The sequence below is a fragment of the Pteronotus mesoamericanus genome, unplaced genomic scaffold (assembly GCF_021234165.1).
Source record: "Pteronotus mesoamericanus isolate MK-2021 breed Mesoamerican mustached bat unplaced genomic scaffold, CSHL_Meso_final contig_116, whole genome shotgun sequence".
In the NCBI taxonomy this organism is placed as follows: Eukaryota; Metazoa; Chordata; class Mammalia; order Chiroptera; family Mormoopidae; genus Pteronotus; species Pteronotus mesoamericanus.
The window spans coordinates 6,872,610-6,892,440 of NW_026555027.1; the positions used below are offsets into that span (position 1 = coordinate 6,872,610).

General features: G+C 45.8%; 1 protein-coding gene across 1 annotated transcript in view; it reads right to left on the reverse strand.

Moving 5' to 3' along the window:
• DSCAM (DS cell adhesion molecule) overlaps positions 1 to 19,831 on the reverse strand; it is a 524,904-nt gene that overhangs the window by 51,276 nt on the left and 453,797 nt on the right. The window contains exons 21-23 of the mRNA XM_054578507.1: positions 6,887 to 7,040; positions 2,171 to 2,288; positions 665 to 828 (exon numbers count right to left, since the gene is read on the reverse strand). Of these exons, the coding sequence (XP_054434482.1) occupies positions 665 to 828; positions 2,171 to 2,288; positions 6,887 to 7,040 (436 nt within the window). The remainder of the gene's footprint in view (positions 1 to 664; positions 829 to 2,170; positions 2,289 to 6,886; positions 7,041 to 19,831) is intronic.

Genomic DNA, 19,831 nt, shown 5'->3' on the forward strand with positions numbered 1-19,831 from the left:
GGATGGGGGAGGTAGCAGAGGGTAAAGGGGGGTAAGTGGTCATGGAGAGGCTTGGCTTGGGGTGGTGAGCACACAATACAATATACTTGTATTGTATAGATGTGTTACAGAATTGTGCACCTGAAAACTATATAATGTTATTAACCAATGTCACCCCAATAAATTCCATAAATGTTTAAAAGAGAAAAATTTCATATGCTAGATTAAATATGCAATTAAATATTATAACAATACTAGAGTTTCAGTGTCCTTTTTAAATACTGCATGTAAGAATTTAGTTAATTGGCAGACATAAAAGACCTTGGTTCAGACTTTTTTGTGTGAGTATTTTCTGGGTTATTCTTATACATATGCAGAATGAACTGCACAATTAGGGAAGTTATTAAGACGGACTTTTACAATGATGCTCACAGGAAGGAAAATGAGACTAGCTCTCTGTATGCAAAAATGTAACCAGACTTATCTCTGGGATTAAGAATGCTTTCTCTTTTCTTTGCTTTGCTTAATTATATTTTCCAAAGTGAATATATATATATACTTTGCAACATGAAAATAGCAATTAGCTCTTTACAAAGGCTGATTTTTAACTTTGCTTGACTTCACTCTTTGCCTATAAGCAGGTGTACAAAAAATATGATTACAAATAGTCCCAAAAATTTTGTACCTTGTACTTGTAAGTTTAAAATGATTTCATCGGACCCCCAGTTGTTATTGGCGATGCAGCTGTAGTAGCCGGAATCTTCCGCCTTCACGGTGCGGATGACGAAGCTCCCGTTGCTGAAGACGCTCCTCCGCCCATCAATCGTTACCAGGCTGGGTGTCCCGTTACTGCCTCACAGGAAGAAAAAGGCACAGATTAAAGAAATTACAATCCAAATTAGCTCAGGTTGGGGTAGAGCATAAAGACTCTCTTTGAAGCAAACAATGCATTTGGAAGCTTGTATTCATAAGAAATAAAGCATGTTTGTATCATGAGACCAATCAAATGGAGGAGCTGTGGTCTTTGTAAGCAATGCTCTGTTGAAGTGAGGTCCACGTCGAGGGCCGGGATTCTGGCTCCTCACATGCGTCCACGCCTGTCACGTCCCCAGTGGGCCTCTCCCTCTTCCACCATGCAGGTACCCGGGCCTCCCTCTTTCTGGGGATTCCTTTTGTGGGGAGAAGTGCCATTTCGATCAAGTCATATATGGACAACTGAATTTTGGAATCTGTCCTAGATTCACTTCAAGCTGCCATTGTTAATGACTTTGAAATGGATTGTGGTACATCAAGGGGTGATGCGCTGAGTCTAGCATGAAGAGAGTTCCATCATCATGATAACCAAGGCCGAGGCCACGGTGGCAACTGTCCAGTCACGTGGGGCCATCCCGTCTTCTGAGAGAATGCCACCTGACCTTGGGAGCTAACGCCCTTCCTTTGGATTAACTGACTTTAAAAGGGATGAGAAGAATGGTCCCTGGACCAAGCCCATTATGTCTACCATTTATGTATTTAAGTGCTTTTCTCAGAAAATAGGTATTCTTCTGCATCCATTTTATATCAAATCTTGATGCTAACTAGTGAATTCTCAGCCCTTTCTATCTTAAATTCTTCCTCTGAATAGAGATGAAGCACTTGAAAAAGTTACACAGACACAATGCATCTCACCCACCTTCTCCCTTCTGTCTTTGCTGCTATTATTTTAATAATCACTACTGAATATGGAAAACCAGATTTTACATTAGCACAGTCCTAATGTATTCCATGTCTCACAGTGGTTTCTCAGAGCGTTTGAGTTAGGATTGGTTGATCCATTATCTCAGAAGAGATGGGTGCTAAGTCTTATATGACCTTGGGCGCATTCCTCTCAGTCATAGGAGAAATTTACATGATAAGGCACAGAAAACTTCCACAGAGAATATTGGGTTGGTTAGACACTTTTCCTTGCAACCCTTCTGTTATGAATTTAAAGGCTCTGAATTATAGAGGATTTATATAGTACATCAGCTCCTTTTAACGTTAAAGCCGAGATCCCTTCCCTCCCCCACCCTCTCTATCTGAGAAGAGTTGGTAGGTTTCCTAGCTTTCATGAGGGTAAGTGAATACAAAATTAGACCACGGGACCCAACACAGTGTGTCTGATATAATCCCTTAGGGCTTCAGGACAGGCATACATTGGGTTACTGGTTACCTGTCTTTCATCCATTTTACTGCAGGAGAAGGGTCCCCAACAGCTTTGCAAGGCAAGGCGATGTCTTTCATCCATGGAGTAGTAACGGTGCCACTGAAGGTCAGGATTCGGGCTGGAGCTGGGGCACCAAACAGAGAAGAATCCCAATGAATGAATTCCCAGGCTTGTCTACATGGGGGTCAAAATGGCTTTCCCCAATACAGCAACGCCCCCCAAAGGGGAGCACAGCCCTGCCTGCCAGCAACCCCCCGTCAACGCTACTCGCCTGCATCAGGACTCGCGTAAGGGATTTTCATTGAAAGAACATACAAATGGCCGACAGTCCCCGCTGTGGCATTTCCCCTCTTCTCTTGACTAAATGCAAGAGTCCAAATTAAATATTTGGGGCTTCATGAGCCCAGCAGCTCCCAGCTGCGTCTTCTACGAGCCCAATTATTTTTCAAAACACTTTATTAAACAATTTATCTCAACACCCCAAACTGCACATTAAAATATACCTTTAATATCAAAGAGAAGAGACAGTACAAAACATAAAGCTCCAAATGACAGGAAGAAGTAGAACTGAAACAACCCCCATTGATCAATTTTGTGGTACTTCCCTGATGTTATTACATGAACTTGATCTGCAGCCCAAGTGTTAAGGAAACTGTTTCAGAGTGGCCTCTCTTGAGGAACAACCATTTGCTTGGGACAGTGATTCAGATGCTAGGACAGGAGCATCTGCTGGGGCCACTGGCCCTTGCACTGCTCCAAAGTAGTAGGCGGCCCCAGAAGGCAGAGGGGAGAATACCCGGAGTGGGCTTGTGGGCCCAGCACGGGCAGGAACCCGGGCCACCTGCTGAAGTGAGACACAAAAGCTGACAGAGGCACCAAGACACCAGCCTGCCAGAGGCCAAGCTATTGGCCGACCTCTGTCCTGCACTGGGACATGGCTTTCAGAGACGCTTCCACCAGAGGCGCAGCCTGGCCAGGTGCATAGACGTGAAGACTGCAGGTGGAATGTGGCCCCGGTCTGATTCTGGGCCCCTGAAGATGGAAGCGGTGTTGGGGTCCCTGCACCATTTTGGGTTTGGGAGTTTGGGCTGGCCAATATGCGTAAGAAGGAGACTCCCCAGGAGAGCCCTGGAATTCTGGGAAAGGTGGGGCTCCCGAAGCCCACTCACTATGTGGTAGAAGGCTTGTCATGGAAGTCTACCAAACAGCTCTGACCTTTGTTGTTCTGAGCGCTGCGGGCAAGACCAGAGAGACAGGGAAATGCCAGTGGGCCCAGGAGCTGGGCCTGTTTTGTGCAGCCGATGTTACAGCCAAGCCCAACCACATGCTTGAAGCGTTGCTCCCTGATGGAGGGGAAAACTCAAGCTCTTCCTCTTTAGCACAGGGTGTTCAGAGACGGCGGGTGGATGGCGCCCTTCACCATTGAATAGGATGTTCTGGGGCAGAGATCACTGTATACACACATCTCTGGTTCTTCATCACAGTAACAAAAATATCCTGGTTAGGTAGCATCGGATTTCTGGCATTGGTGGTTTGGCATTTTCCCTTTCAAACCCTTCACATGGCCCTTTTATAGAATGAGGAATGTTCTCCAAGAAAAATGGGGACGGTTAGAGAAACCCAGTTAGAGTTAGGGGCTTTCAAACTTTGTAACAGCCCTCTCCTCACTGGGAGAAATAGACAGTAGTTTACACTGAAAAGCAGAAGTTGTACACCTATTGGGACGTGTGTGTGAGGGAAGACAAAGTTCCACAAAGTAATGTTTACTGTGTATTGTGCACATTCTGATATTTTCTACACTTTTGAAGTCTAGTCTAGCCTATTTGACTCTTTCCTTTTCTACTCCACTTCAGTTCTTTAATATGCAGGCTAGAACCCCTAGAATGAACTCCAGGACTTACAAATGATTTCCCATCAGCATTTTGAGAAATCCTGGCTAGAACTTCATCTTCGAATTCAACACACCCAGTTTCTAGAATTCCTGCCCATTTGTGGCAGTTGGAATTTGAAGGGTCTTGCTCCGAAATTCCAAAATAAGCAGCGGAACACGCCCAACCTGGTTTGTGAACTGGAGCGGGGAAGAGAATCACCTAGAACCTTTGTTAGAAATGCAGATCCCTCCTCTGGCCCTGTGGTTCAGTGACTCTCTGGTGGGCTCGGGGAGTCCATTTGTAACAAGCTCCTCAGGAGACTTTGATGGGAAACTACAGTCCACCTGCAAGCAGGACGTGCTTTCTGGTTCCTGTACTGCTCTCGGCCCCTTGGCAGAGGCCCTGGGCCTCTTCCCAGGACGGCGGCCCCCCAGGGTTGGGTCCAAGGTTCCCTCTGCCACTCTCTCCACAATAGCATGTGTCCTCTTGTTGAACCTAACTCTGGAGTTCGGACCCTGCTACCTGTCGGCAGGTTTGCCCCTGCTGGCCATCTGCCTGGATCCGCCCGCAATGACAGACAGACTACTCCGGTCCCTCGGCCGGGGGCAGCCCCGCCCCTCCAGCTTGGACCTTTCAGCTTTTCTGGTTTGCCAGGCCTGGAGCACCTGAGTGGTGCCGCCAGCCAACTGAGGTAAGATGGCAATGACTGGGATACCAGGTGCAAGGTGTGTGGCCACTCCCTCCCGTGCAGCTTCACTAAAGTTGTTCTAAAAAACCAAGTTTGTTACACACACACACACGATTGTGTCCCTCCTCTGGTTAAAACTCTACCATGTCTTCCCATTCCACCCGAAGCCCCTAACACGGCCTTGAAAGCCCAGCATGGCCAGACCCTGGCCTTCCTCCCTGGCTCAACTGAGACCCTCCCCCTTCCCAGCACACTGGGGTCCCGCACCCCTGACCTCCAACAACATGCTGAGCTCTTGCTAGGCTGGTGGCCGTCTAACTCAGGGACCACATCGTCTCCGCTTGCCATGCATTTACTCATCCTTGCGTGGCCAATCCACCTGCCACCTCCAATGATCTAAGTGATGTCTTCACATGTGTTTCTTCATAGCACTTAAAGCCATCTGCTGTTTACACATGTTTTTGTGATGCTTTGTTTGTTGACTGTCTTCCCACCCAGTTTTGAGCTCCACAAGGTCCTTAGCAGGGAGACTCCTGTGTGCTCAGCGAGCCCTGTCTCCTTTTCCGCGGGACTCTCTGCCTGGCTTCATTTCCCAGCTCTGCTTGGAAAACAGGTGGGGCCTGTGCCTTCACTCCACACAGCGGAGCACAGGTAAAATAATGCTCACATTTCCACAGGGCTGGCCTGTGCAAACGCTGCTCCAGCCCTGATGCCTTCTCTTTCTCTATCTACACGGCTGGAAATGAAGGATCCCAGGACTTCAAATCCTAAAAGAGGCCTGGATCCCCGAGTCACCACATGGAACAAGCCCCCCAGGAGAGCCCACCTGCCTGGCAATATCTGTGTTGGACTGTGTTATTACGTTGAGCGACTAAAATGTTCGCGGTGTTTGCTTCTGCAGTCAGGGGCCCCTGTACCCCTAGCATAGTGCCTGACATGCAGCAGACACCCAAAATCATTTACTAAATGACGAAATGGCATTTCACATCCCCACACAATTCCTGCTCCTGTGGAAGTGGCCGGTTGTTTGTTGTGACTCCTTTGAGTACGTCACATCCTAATATATTAGCCAGGCCATCTCTGGCTATGTCTGGAGATATAACACTGGACACACAGAAGGAGTGAAGAGGTAGAGCTAGTGCTAATCCTACGTCTATGTTGCAGTTCCTTTTTATCCCCATGGATGGTCATTGTTTTCTATATGTTAGGGGAGGCTGGCCATCATGACCAAAGAGTATAACTGACAAAAAAAATGCACTAATTAATTTTCTTACCAACTGTATGCTTATTTTCTAGCCGTATTCAAAATGTCCCCCTCACTGTTTCATTCTGCCTCTTTTGTGGCTATCGCGACTATAAGCACAAGAGCTTGTAGAGGTAACATTGGAACCTTGGAATGTTTATTTTCTCTTTCAGGCACCTGTACACCTTATTAGAAATAAATTGCCAATGTGGTATATTCCAAAGTCAGGGTGCCTCTCCTGCTGGCCTGGAATTGTGATGTAAATACATTTACTTATGATGAGTGGTAATTTAGGGGGAACCTAAACACCAGATAGTAGCATGACCAGAAGCAGAATAAGAATATTCTTCACCTGTACCTATGTGGTTTTGAGAATCAGTATAACACCTCACTGTGAAGCTATCCTATTGACTTACAGGAATTCTTTAATGACTTCAACTGCCCACTGTTAAGATCTTTGTTTATAGCATTCTATCAGCAGAAGAACATATGATTTTCTCATATTTGGGAGGTTCCAAATTCCATAGATGAAAATATAGACATTCCCCTTTAAAAAGTGTGACACGTGATTTTGAGGGAAGGAGAGTGTCTTCCGGAAGTTGCTGAAACAGGCACGCTTTTTCACCTGTGCAAAGGGGTGAGCGGGGGCTCCTTCTTCTGCTTTTCCCAAAGACACATCGCGTTGTAAAGCCACTCACCCTTAGCGCTGTGTTCACCTCTAGGAGGATTCTTTTCTGATTTTCACAAAAGCCCAGTGCCAGCTAGCAGCAACACTATCTCTTGGGCTGAAATGCGATAACATGTGATATTCTGGTTTACTTGATTTTTTTAGGGCACGGCAAGCTTCATTTCAGATACAACAGAGACTTAAAAACAGCCACATTGCAAGGGGAGCCGAGGTCCTAACCGCGGCAGCGCACCTTTAGCCAGTGGCTCCACCGTGATGATCTCGCTGCTGTTGCCTCTCCCGGCGGAGGTCACGGCCACGACCCAGACGCTGTACTGCCGGTTCCGGCTCAGGTTGGGAATTCTGTAGGAAAACGAGTCAGGAGAGGCTTCAAACTCGCTGATCACCTGTGAGAGGAGACATAAACATTCCCACATTCAAGGAGGCAAACGGCACAGGTGGATGTCCTAAAAGAAGGGTTATTCACGTGATCTCTGTCATAAGAAACAAAACCCACTTCTGATCCTTTTCTAAAAGGTTGGGTTTGCTATATACTATATAGAGGTATCACCCCATGGTCTACATTTCACTATGAAGTGGCTTTGGCAGCCACTGATGAGTAATTGAACCCTTCAAATTATGAAAACAGCCCACACATGTGTTTTTAGCGGAGCTGGCGTAGCAAGGACCAGGTTGATCCTCCTACCTGAAACAACCAAAAAACACCTGTTTTAAAGGCATTGCACACTGGGTAACAAAGGGCAGTGGTTTGTGAAATACGGAAACAAAGGCAGTAAGGTCTGTGGTGCAGGGATTGCATGTTTCTGGGTGTTTCTAGACCAAGGCACAGGGAAGAGAGCCCAGGAGGAGCCCAGCAGCGTCCCTCTGTGTTGAAGAGACAGAACAGAGAGACTGGGAAGGAGCTTGGTTCCCAGGACAGAGGGTTGCAAAGAGGGGAGCTGCAGAGAAAGAGGATTCTGGAGACCTGAAGAGGGTCCCACTCCCGCACTCAGCTGAGCAGATCTGTGCATGTGTATGGGGAGCTATCTGAGGCCAGAAGAGAATGACCTGGAAGGACTGCAGGTCCCAGAACTTGGCATTCACACAGGGCTGGGAATAGTGCCTGCTCCCACCAGCCAGACTGAAAACCCTAAAGATTCACAGGCATTGCATAGAGTGTAAGAGGGTCTTACGTCAGTGGTAGGGAATAACTAGTACTAGGTTAAGTCACACTGGTATTGCCTGACAAATATTAAAAGTAAGGTTTATAAAAATCAAATATTCATTAAGTAACTTAACCACATCCCAGAACAAAAGTAAAAAACATTTACAGGAATAAAAATGTGCAGTACTCGGCAAAGTAAAATTCATAATGTTTGACATCCAATAAAATGTTTTCAGGTATAAATCACCCAAATAGCCACCGACCAATGAATAGATAAACAAAATGTGTCGTATCCATACAATGGAGTATTATCCAACAAAAGAAGAGAATGACATGCCCATCCACGCTTAACGTGGATAAATTATGAAAACACATGAAGTGTATCATATCACTTGAAAGTAGAATGCGACAAATGAAACTTACATGCTATCAGGAAACCACTGAAATTACAAAATAAATTACAAAAGAGCAAAGCAGAGCTAATGAGCCAAAAAAAGAAGTAAAACAGAATTATAAAAACATTTAATGCATCCAAAGAAGGCAGAAAAGCTGTAAAAAGAAAGCAAATAGGACATAAAAAGCTGAGTGGTGAGATATGGACTTAAATCTGTACCAAAATACCAATAATTATATTAAGTATAAATGATTTAAAATCCTAATTAAAGGCAGAGATTGTGAAGATGGATATAAAAGCAATACTCAACTATATGCTGCCTACAAGACATGTTGTTCAAGTATAAAAATGCAAGTAGGTTAAAAGTAAAAGGACAGCAGCGCTATCCCGTACTAGCACCAATTTAAAAAGCCGGAGTGGCTATACTAATTTAGACAAAGTTGATTGAGGACTAAAGGATATTACCAGTGATGAAGAAGGTAATTTCATAATGATAAAGGGATCAAGTCATCGAGAAGACATAGCAATCCTAAACGTTTATGAACTTAATGACAAAGCTTCAAAATACACGAAGTAAAAACGGATGGAACAGAAGACAGACTGAGACAGGTCACGTCCTCTGTAAAGAAGCCGGCCGATACTAGGTCCATTTAACAGGTGAGGAATGCGTTGGACTGAGAGTTTGTGTTCCCCTCAAAATGTGTAAGTTGAAGTCCTGCTCCCTAACGGGTTGGTGTTCGGAGGTGGGGCCTTCGGGAGGTAATTAGATGGGTGCCCTTGTAAGGGGATAAACTGACCAGAGCGCTCCTCTCTCTCTCTCTCTCTCTCTCTCTCTCTCTCTCTCTCTCTCTCTCTCTCTCTCTGCCTTGTAAGGATATAACAAAAAACCCGGTAGCGGATCCTTACCAGACAGGGGATCTCAGACTTCCCAGCCTCCTGAACCATGGGGAATAAATATCTGTTGTGTAAGCCACCCAGTGTGGTATTTTTAAGAACTCAAATCTGACTAAAGCAAGAAGACGGAGGTGTAGTAAGTGACTCGCGGAGGCCACAGAGCCAGGCAAGGGCGAGCAGAGGCTCCAGCTCAGCCCTTCTGGTTCCCGGGCCAGAGCTGTTTCCCCACTCTCCACGCTGCCCATTGCAAGTGGCCACACATGGGAGGGACTTCTTTTTACCTTTCCGAGCTGCTCAGTGGACCTCTGAAGGTCAGTAAGTTGTGTAACCTACAATATCAGCTTGCAATTAAACAGGGGATGTGACTGTTAACTACATCTTTAATTGCCATAAATTCTAAGCTCCCTCAACAAAAAATGTCAGGGAACTGCCCACTGTCATGTGATTAAAGGGAGATAATAGAGCCCTTGCCCAGGTTCTCAGATGTCCATATGCGCTCAAGTGCGCATGCGTGCGCGTGTGCACGTGTGGGCATCTGCGCTCCATCTGCCCTGGGGCCCCCGCCCCCTGACACACTCCAGTCCCGTCTTGTCTTCAGAAAATCATGAGAAAAAACAATCCCTCTGGAAGTTCAGAGGGAATTTGGCTTGTTTCCTGGCAAAACGAGGCGATAATCCCAAGACTGTGTGTACTTGTATTCCATGACGTTCCAAGGCTATATTGTTGCCAAATTAATTTCACAAAGGTTAATGATGTGCCAGTTATAACAATCGCTCTTATTGAATGCTAAGCATCAACAGGGCATTAAAATATATTTACACAATGAAGGATTTCCTGTGACGACATCGATTTTAGTCAAAACTCAGGAAGTATCCCATTAGATACGATTCATCCTTAACTACCTCCAAAATAAGCATTTTAATTGATGTTTAATTTTTACCTGCGACGCAAGGCATGGCTAAAATCTATGATAAAGTGTGATTTCTTGTGCAGCAATATTTGTTTCACCATTTATTTAGAAGGTGGACCCAAAGCTAAGGGGAAAAAAATGTTTATTTAACATTTCCTTCTGGGTTCAGATGGAAAGTCACAGTCGAGCTGTTCTGAGGGCCCCTGTGGTTATTTGGGAGGGTCTGTTGCCTGGTCTTGCCACCTTTGATGCCACCACATCCCCTGGTGACTGCCATAATACGCACCATTTCTTCGGTCTGAGTAGAAGAATGAGGAGAAGGTTGCCAACTGCACAATTTAAACAACTAAAGTTTTATTAGTAATTTGTTTACTTCATAACTTATGTAACTGTATATTAAATGTGACTTTTGCTGTTGTCTTGAAGTTTTCGCTATGGCCTTCAAAGGTGAGGATGGTCCTGAATGAAGAACAAGAAATGTGAGACCCTGTCTTCAGGGTTTGCCCACCATCCACCTCTGGGTCCTATAAGAGGCTGAGTCAGACGGAGGATATTCTTACTGAGAGAGATATACACCTATATAACATGCCTTCTCTCTAGCTGCTTTTTAGGTTTTCTTTTTATTACCTAGGTGGGGGAGGGGGATTTGAACGCCAAGGAAACCGCTCAGAGAACTTGGAGTCTGGAAGGACACAGGGATTGGTGAGTCACAGCTGAGAAGGCTGAAGGCTAGTTGGAGCCCTGCTCACAACAGGAGAGAAGGCTGCGCTGGGACCGGCTGCCACTCCCCGTGTGGCAGGGGAGGGACGCTCACATGTGGATCCTGTAGGAGAGGGCGAGACTGGATGTCTCAGGAGAGATGCTCCCGGGCATGAGGTGCCTCCAGAACAGGAGTGTACTGCCCATTATCTATGATTTATTTTAAACCACGTCACTTATCTATAAATGGTGCATAATTCAACCATTGTTAACAATGGTTCAAGAGGTGGCCACAGGTAAGAGGAAAAGGATAAAGTGGGGGAAACAATTAATCAGAAGCTCACTCGGGGTAGTAAAGCAAACCTGATTAAATCCTTCTTAGTGCTCAGCCAAAAATGCTTGTTCTGCTAAAGAGGACTGATGCCTGTTGCTTCCTCAAGAAACCTTCCTCAGTATTTTCATATGAGCTATAGCAGCCTTGGTTATATTGACATTTCATTAACTCTCTGTTTATTGGGTACCAGATTTTCCCATGCATTAATAACCATGAGCTGTGTTTAGGCTGACTTGCTAATTTCTACACGCATTTCCTGATGTGACCCTCCCTTCCACATACTGGGAATGTTCAATGAGAAGAGATCAAGTTGATTTCTGGGATTCTCCTGCTACTTCAGCAAGGTGGGGACATCCGAGACCTTGACGCATTACACAAGCACGGGGGCGGCGGCGGGGAGGCGGCGGGGAGGGCGGGGCAGAAGGAAGCCGAGCAGAGCTGGACTCTCAAAGGCCACAGCACAGAGGATGGTGGCTTATAGAAAAGCAAACTCCCAACGGTTCTTACGGATTAATGAATCAGATACGGCAGGAGGAGACATTTGTGGGTGGGGAAGAAGACACTTTTCTCAATATTTAAATATACAAATATTTAAATTTCTTCTAGTAGATTCTGGACTCTCTAGATGTAGCATCTTCAGAGTTGACAGGGGTATCAGCCATTCTAGAAGATTTTATTATGCCCCAAATGTGAATTAATCTTGAATGCATGACTGTAATTGGGCTACGCTTTTGTTGTGAGGGCAGACTTAAGCGTCAGCTCCGGCCTCTGCAAATACAGGAACCATCAGCATGATGGAAGCTTTGGTGCCAGGCCTGTGATGCGCGGAGCCGCAGTTTCTGACGGGAATTCTGCCCTACAGCTCATTACGGCGCTGCTCTGCTGGGCGGTGATGAAGGAGATGGGACAGCTGTGGACGGAGGGGGGGGGGGCAATTAGCCCGTGCCTATCACGCCTGCTGGCCGCTGGAGGAAAAGCCGGTTCTTTCTCATCTAAAAAGTATTTAAACATGTTAATTCTATCAGAATCCAGAGTTAACCTAACATTTATTAATTAGCCACTCTCAATGGAAATGGTTCTAAGTGGCAGCCACATTCCTTATTTCTTGGTCTATCAGAGATCACGGAGTAAGGAGAGCAGGTTTTTCTCTTTGGCTGATGTCACATAACAGGAACAATCCACAATGTTCTTGAGGGAAGGCTTTGGTGCTCTTTTGGAGACACATTTAAAATATAAAACATTTATGTAGTCTGTCTCCTGAGCTATTCCCGATACTGTACTCACAAAGTTCTGTTCATGGCTTTTGCGGTTCGGTATCATGCCAACAGTGCCCCACTGGACGCATGGAGGCCGTGGCCGGTGAGGGACGGCCAGAGGCACAGGACACCTGGGCCTGCCACCCAGACTTTCTGTCCGGCGCATCTCCACTTCGGGGGCTGGTAAGAAAATTTACGGGAGAGCTCTTAGTGTCAGGCTTGGTAATAGTAAGAGCTCCTGAGTCCGTGCTCAGTGTGAATGCATGGAGTTCAAGTCCAGTGTGTGAATTATAAGGTAGGCGCGTGTCCCAAGGGAACAAGAAATGGCCATGGCTCGGCAAATGGAGGGTTAATTAAAATGAGGCAAAGCAGGATTCTGACACATTTCTGCCAAAATGAAATAAAATCATTTGAATTCTCTTTATAAAACTATTCCTGTTATAGTTGAGGACATGATTAATATTGGCAAAATGCCTAGGAAAATAAATGAAAACTTTATGAGTTTGATTAAAAAATATTTATAGCAAGTTTAAAAAAAAAGAAAAGACTTCTGACATGTTTGCCTCCCTAAAATTGTACCCAGAGTGGAACACGCAGCGTATGTATAAAAGGCTGCAATACCCGAGCCAGGCAGCTTACATCCCGGTGGCCTGCCTGTCTGCCTCATTGCGGCAGGTCTGGCGGGTGCAGGCGCGGGCGTCTACGGAACGTGACAGTGTATTCCTCAAGGAAGGTCAGGGTTTGCCGGAAGGTTCTCCTGCCTCAGTGTCACCCCAGGAGAAGCCTGGGAACAGTATCTCTGAGACCTGCTTTCCCTCCACGTTCACTTTGCCTCAGGGCTTTTGGTGAGGCCTTTCTCCTTACCAGTCTAAACCAGTAAACAAGATAAAATTAGCCGCCACGCGTTACTTTAAAGGCTCTTTGGTAATTTCTGTAAAACTGGATGTTTCCCCAATAATTGCTGAATTCATTCCCACATTCTACACACTATTTAGCCCAACAGATGAGCTTGTCAAGCCTCGTAAGCCTTCTCTAATCCCCTCGGTCCAGCGCCCTATGTGCCTCTGGTTCTCTGCCTCTTATGAGATCCTTATCTTTATTCCACTTTGGACAGTGGCCCTGCAAGTTCTCCGTCGGGGGGTGGTGCTCGCCTCCCCCCACCTCCACGTGCCCGCAGGGCCCTGGGCCAGAGCCCCGCACAGTTGGGACCCACTAACTGCTACCTGAGATGAACTCAGGAAATGTGTATTGTATTGAGAGCAGGTTGCTCAGATCTAATTATTCAGTGTGTCTGATGGATATTAAAAAGTCCACTTAAAATTTAATTAATTTTTTAATAAAAAACTAATTCTATCAAAGAACTATGGTGCTTTAAAAAGCTCTACATCTACTTATTAACATGCAGTTTAAAAGAAAAAACTCGAATGCCCTGATTTCGTAGATAGAATGTGCACAGCAGTGATTTTTGGAAAAACCTCTCCCAAAGCAGAATAAACAAAATGGATAGCTCTATTAATTATTGGGCAACAGCACTTTCAAAACATATAAAATCTTTCTTTTTAGTGGCAGAAAAATGGCCTGGCTTACCTTAAGAACAGGCAGTTAGCCATATCAATTTAAGATTTGCCTGTTTTTAAAATTCTTTACATTTTGACTCAATTTATTTTTATTTTATTTCACTATTTTCATCTCTAAAAGCAGATAATGACATAGCACAAAGATCTTCCTAAAGGTATCAGCAGGTGTTCAGCGCTTATGGAAAAAATAGTATATTAAAAATACTTGCTTTATCTGAGTCAGTTTGGGTGGTTTCCACTGCACTTTACTGAGATCCCTATAGTTGTTATTATTTATATGTGTGTGTGTGTGTGTGTGTGTGTGTATCTTCCCAAATATAACATATTTCACTTTTTTGCCTTTCAAAATAAAATCACAAGTGAATGAAAGTTGATATCCAGAAAAAGCATGAAAGAAACTAGTCTCTCCGTGTCACTGTTGAGATCGGGGCGCTGCCCTGTTAGCAGAGTGACATTCGGGAGCCTTGTATTTCCTAGGCTCTTTCTAACAAAGTCGCCTCATTTCCTTCGGTTTTCCTCATCCCTTCTCTGTTGTCGTGCCTTCTGCCACGCTGACGACCTATCTGTGAAGGTTCTTTATTGTCTCCACTAGATTGCTGTCACCTATTCAATATACTTGGCAAAAAGACCTAGTTTAGCATCCTCTAGCTTCTCACACGGAAGAAAGGAATTAGTGAGACTGGCTATTCGTGGTGACAAAAGGAATATAGCACAATATACAGTGCTGGTAAAAATAGCTATTTTCCTTAAGTCTTAACTGTAAAATATTTGAAGCCAGTTTAGTTCCTTAAATAGTGCCACATGTCTATGTCAGGCCAAATAAAAAAGATAAGATGTTTTCAAAGCCAGACTCCTTCAAAGCAGGTTGACCCAAAGGACGTTTTCCTCTGTGGCTCCGGGGAAGCAGCAGCAGCAGCAGCGGGGGAGGGGAGCTCATTCAGGGTGACGTACTCTGGTGTCCGGCCCGAATGAGTGCCATCGTCGCAAAGCCAGGAGACTTATTGGCAATTTATCTGCAAAATTGGGCAGGCTCTCTTGTGAGACCGAGCTCCAAATGAGATTCTCAGGGCTCGTTTCTTTTTTCTTGTGCTCCATAAAATACGGAATTGGGCTCAGGATTTTAAAGGCCAAGGTTTCTCTCAACTTCAGAGTGCATGTCACCTGCGTTTTGATCCATTAAAACGTCTGGACAGTTTCACTTGATGGCCAATAAATTTGACCACTACAACAAAAAAAGGAAATTAAAATACAGATTCCACAGAAAGATTGAGCATTTATGGGCTGGTTTGTTGAAAATGAGTTAAAGCGGGGGAGAAAGACCATTTTTAGAGGCCTAGATTATAAAAGATAACATGCAATTTCTCCCACTCCCTGAAAGAATCAAAGTCCAATAGAGCTATGTAAATTACAACATGAAAAATGCACAGACTATTTAGAACCATTTCCATCAGAATTGGCCATGAAATACTGAGGTTATTTCCAGGGAAACTTCCCGAGAGTTTTTATAAAACCAGAATTGGTTTTCATAGGTCTGGGGTGCTCAGAAGCAGCTCTCTCTCCGGGAAGCTTGTCTGGTTCTCTTCCCCCAGCCGCAGGAGGGCACACTCAGATGCTGAGCGCCAGAGCAAGATCTGGTTGGTCACAAGGGCGCCAAGAGCCCAGCACGCGCCTGCCACACAGAGGCACTCAGCCAAGCCAGATGTCCATGGACCGTGGCCACCTTCTTAGGCCAGCTTCTGGCATCTCCCTAATTCCTAGCTTGGAAATTACAGGAAAAAAGCCACCCTTATGAGGACATTTAGACAGAACCATGAAGAATGGTTTCCATGTCAGTGATTTAAAAGCACAGGCATTGTATCGAACGCCTTCTGAGAGAGAACACATCCCAAAGATTATCACACACTTTCCTGCCTTATTAAGCAGAAATTTCATTATACAGTTTAATTGGATGACTCACAGCCACAACCCATAAAATGTGGCTCAAAGCCACGTTTGCTGAACACCATTTCAGGATGACGTCGGGCCTTTTCTAAGGAGGGGCAGTGACTAAGCAGGTATGAGAAGAGGAAGAGGAGTAAAGAGACTATCTGGCCTCTGTGCTGACACCTGACATGGATACAAAATCATCTGAAATGTAAGCTGCCATTTTAAAAATTAAAAAAATAAAACAGATATTGTAGAGAGAGAATCCTCATGACCCAGTGTCACGGTGGGGATGCCATTTCCTCTGGTCACAACACCCTTTAATCAGGTAAAATCCTCCCCCTCCTGTAAGCCAGGGCTGTCCATGCGTCCCAAGACACAGCCTCTGACCCTAGAGCTGGTGCTCCTGTGCCACCCTGTGCTGTGCCTACCACTGCAGTGTCCTTTGTCACATCACACAGAATGGTGACCGCGTCTGGTACCGTCTCCCTCCCTCACACGAGAAACTCTAGAAAGGTGCCCTGTGCTTTCCCGCTGCAGCCCCCGGTTGTTGCTGGGGTGGCTCTCCAGACATTCTGGTTTCCTGTCCTGGGGGTACCCGCAAGGGCGGCACTTCCGGCCGGGAGCCCCTGTGACTGGGGAGGTCCTATGGTGACTTCTGGCCAATGTCTGTGTCAGACCCTCCAGAGATTTCTGTCCCTCTGCCAGGAACCCTGCCTGGGTCCTCCCCCAGCATGAAGATCACATGGGACAGAGTAATCACCTGCTCATGATGGACGTGAATGGGAAAGAAAAATAACTGTGGGTATAAGTCACTGAAATTGCGGGCTTGTCCGTTACATGTCTAACTCAGCTTCTCTGGACTGGAGGCCCAGAGTCTGCTCAGCCCTGCACCTCGAGGAGCGCTCTGCACCACTGTGGTGTGCGCAGAAGGGAATGATGCAGTTCTTGAGTGACCAGAGGGCGGGGGGGGGGTGAAGAGAGAGGGGGTCAAAGGTGACTCTCAGGCTTCTGGTTGGAAGGAAAAGGATACGGCTGGACCACTAGCTTATGAGGAAACTGAAGAGAACGGGGCGAGAATGCAGTTGGTTGAGGACGTGCGGGATGGGGCTGGGCCTCCATGAAGACAAGGAGAGCAGGAAGATGACAATACGAGACTGAGGGGCTCTCCGAGATGGTCAGGGTTAGAGATAAGAGTTTTGAACTCCTTAACTTCAGACAGTTGTTGAGTTATGAGAATAGGTTCAAGGATTCACAGAGACAGAAAGGACTACGGAAAGAGGATAAAGGAAGAGGATGGAAACTGCCTACGTTTAAGGGTGGGGTGTCCAGGGAGAGACGGCAGCCAAGAGAAAGCATAAAAGAATAACAGGAGGTAAGAGAGAAAGAATGGAAAAATAAATCTCTATGTAACCACATGCTATGCTAAGACTGAACATAGGAAGACCATTACCTCTTCCTAAGAGGTGGTGGGATTTTACAGCGGGGTGTCCACGTGACTTCTGAGAGGGAACAATGAGCAAAGCAACGAATGTCATTAATGTCAGTATACACGGTCAAGTCCGACGCAGCTTGATTCATTCCATTACTGCACCGCTTTTTGACTTGAGATTCCTGAACACTTCTGCTTCCCTGAAGCCCCTCTCTCTTGGCCTCCGCCCCACGACTTTATTAAGTGCAGCATTGGGAGGGTTAGGAAGCAGACGGACACCTGCTCCCTCGGACCAGAAGCCGTCTGGCCCTGGTGAAGGTCACTTTCCTTGATTCCCAGAAGACTTGTTAATCCTAAATTGTGGGCTATGTCAGGAGACTTAATTGCTGATAGGCTTCTGGATACGAAGGATACTGGTATATCCTCATTTGCTCACTAAGCAGCATCTACTGAGCACCTACTACGTGCAGGAACTGGGTAACGTTATCATCTGAAATGAGAACATCTGATGTGGACTCCAACTCATCACTACAATTGTTTTAGGCCTTCTCATTGTATTCTTCACCAGTGAGAAGTCTGCGCTATCTGACCTAACATGTCTGAGCTCGGTGCAAATCAGCTTAGCATTGTAAAAGAGACCATTTCGATACCCTAGTGCTTATTTAACATGTGATACTTCTCACAACCTGCTTTTACGTAGAAAGGAATAACACTTTCTTAAAGAGAAAATCCAGCTTAGCTACTGTTTACCCAGGACCCAACAAGGTTAGTTCATCTTTTTTTGGATTTCTGTTGCTCATCATAGTGTGTAAACCGATCATTCAAACAGTTACATGTTCAACTAATAGCCATGGTCCAGCATGTATGTGGATGCATCCGTGAATCAAATGAAGTTGAGTTTTTTCTGTTTGAATCTCTGACTGGGGAGGCTGACGTCTCCTTGCACTTGCTGGTCCCTCATGCTGGGACCAGTGTTTACCTGGTTCCACTTCCGGACAACCAGTCGTGGCAGGAATGTACAGTCTCTTGTCTGGCCACATACATGTTCCAAATTCTAACATCTTTCACTGAGCTGAACGGAGAAAACACCATGAAGCAAATGCATGTGATTCGACTCGGTATTTTACACGTTAGAGAAAAGGGCCTGTGTCTTTTAACAAAGTCCTTTTCCAAGAAAGGACCATGAATTGGGGACCTTGAGGGAAAATTTACATCAGCAAGGAGGTTACCTGAGGACTCTAATAAAGAAGATGAAATGACAGGGTGTGCTGTGTCTTGGGTTACCCTCCCACGTTCTACCTTCAGCTGTGAAGTCATGTCAGAGAAAACGCATTTTCAGATACAGGAGCGAGGAAAATCCATACGCAGAGCTAAGACTGCCCCCTGGTGGTCACCCTGGCACATAGGCAGACGTGGAAAAGAGAAGCCTCGGAAAATGGGTAGATCCAGTGCTCCAACTTAAAATTACAGAAACTAAACATGGGCGGGGGGCGGGGGGTTCTTTCTATAGGAACTTATAATTTCTTCTTAACTCCATGGGAAGAAGATAGAATAATAGATTGGATTTTCACATGTCCATCTCTGAAGAGAAGGGTATTAGTTCCCTCTGACCTTGACCTATAATGGTATTTTTTATTTAAAAATAGGCCTTGTATGGGAAATCTCTGTACCTCTCACTCAATTTTGTTGTCGACTAAAACTGCGAAAGCAAGTGAAGCCTATAAGGAGAACAGGCTTTGTGTTCTTAGATGGCGTTTGAGGTTGATGAGGAGCAACATGACTCTAGAGAGGGTATAAAGCCACCTTGGGGCCCCCTCACTTTACCAAGGCCGCCCAGAAGGCCACAGGCCCCTGTGACGTTCGCTGCCCGAGGCCCACCATCATCTTTAATGTGGTCAGAAGCCAGCACAGAGGCGCCCTGCTGGAAGCTGGAAGACATCAGCGGGGTGAGACATTCAGTTGTTACGTTCCAGCATTTCTAATGGACTTCATCCCATTACGTGTCATTTTTAGGAAGGGTCTTGTTGAGAAGGTACTGGGTTGCCCAAGCCCAGTTTTCCCTGCACATGGAGAGACTGGAAATCCCTGGGCAAGTAATTTCTGTTTAATTCCAAACGCTGTTTGATCGTGATTTCAGGATAGTAACTTTTCCTTTTCTTCTTTTTTTAAATTGTATGGCATTCATAGGCTGGTAGTCTGGGGACTAATATGCCCACAGCAGCCACCAAGGGGCTTGGTCATCTTGCCCCTCTAAGCCTCAGTCACTAAGGACTAACTTCAGATCAGCCAGGGTGTAGTTGTTAGCTTAGAGGTCAAGGCCAGACTGGGAAGCCTGACACAGTGAGACGCAGGTGCTCTCCATACCCTTCCTAGCCTGTTGGCGTCAAAATAGCAAATGTGAGTCCTACAGCAAATAGATCATTGGGTGAATGAAGAAAAGCAAAGAAGCATTTCACATTCTCGTGGAGTACGGGCATTCTTTACTTAGCAATGATGTTGTCTCTCTGTGGTGAAATGGTGACAATAATCTTGTCTCTCTCAGGGCTGATGAGAGGGGCCCTCGGGGAATCGGCTGTCTGGCTAGAGGAAGACAACCGCCCAGCGGTTCACCTGG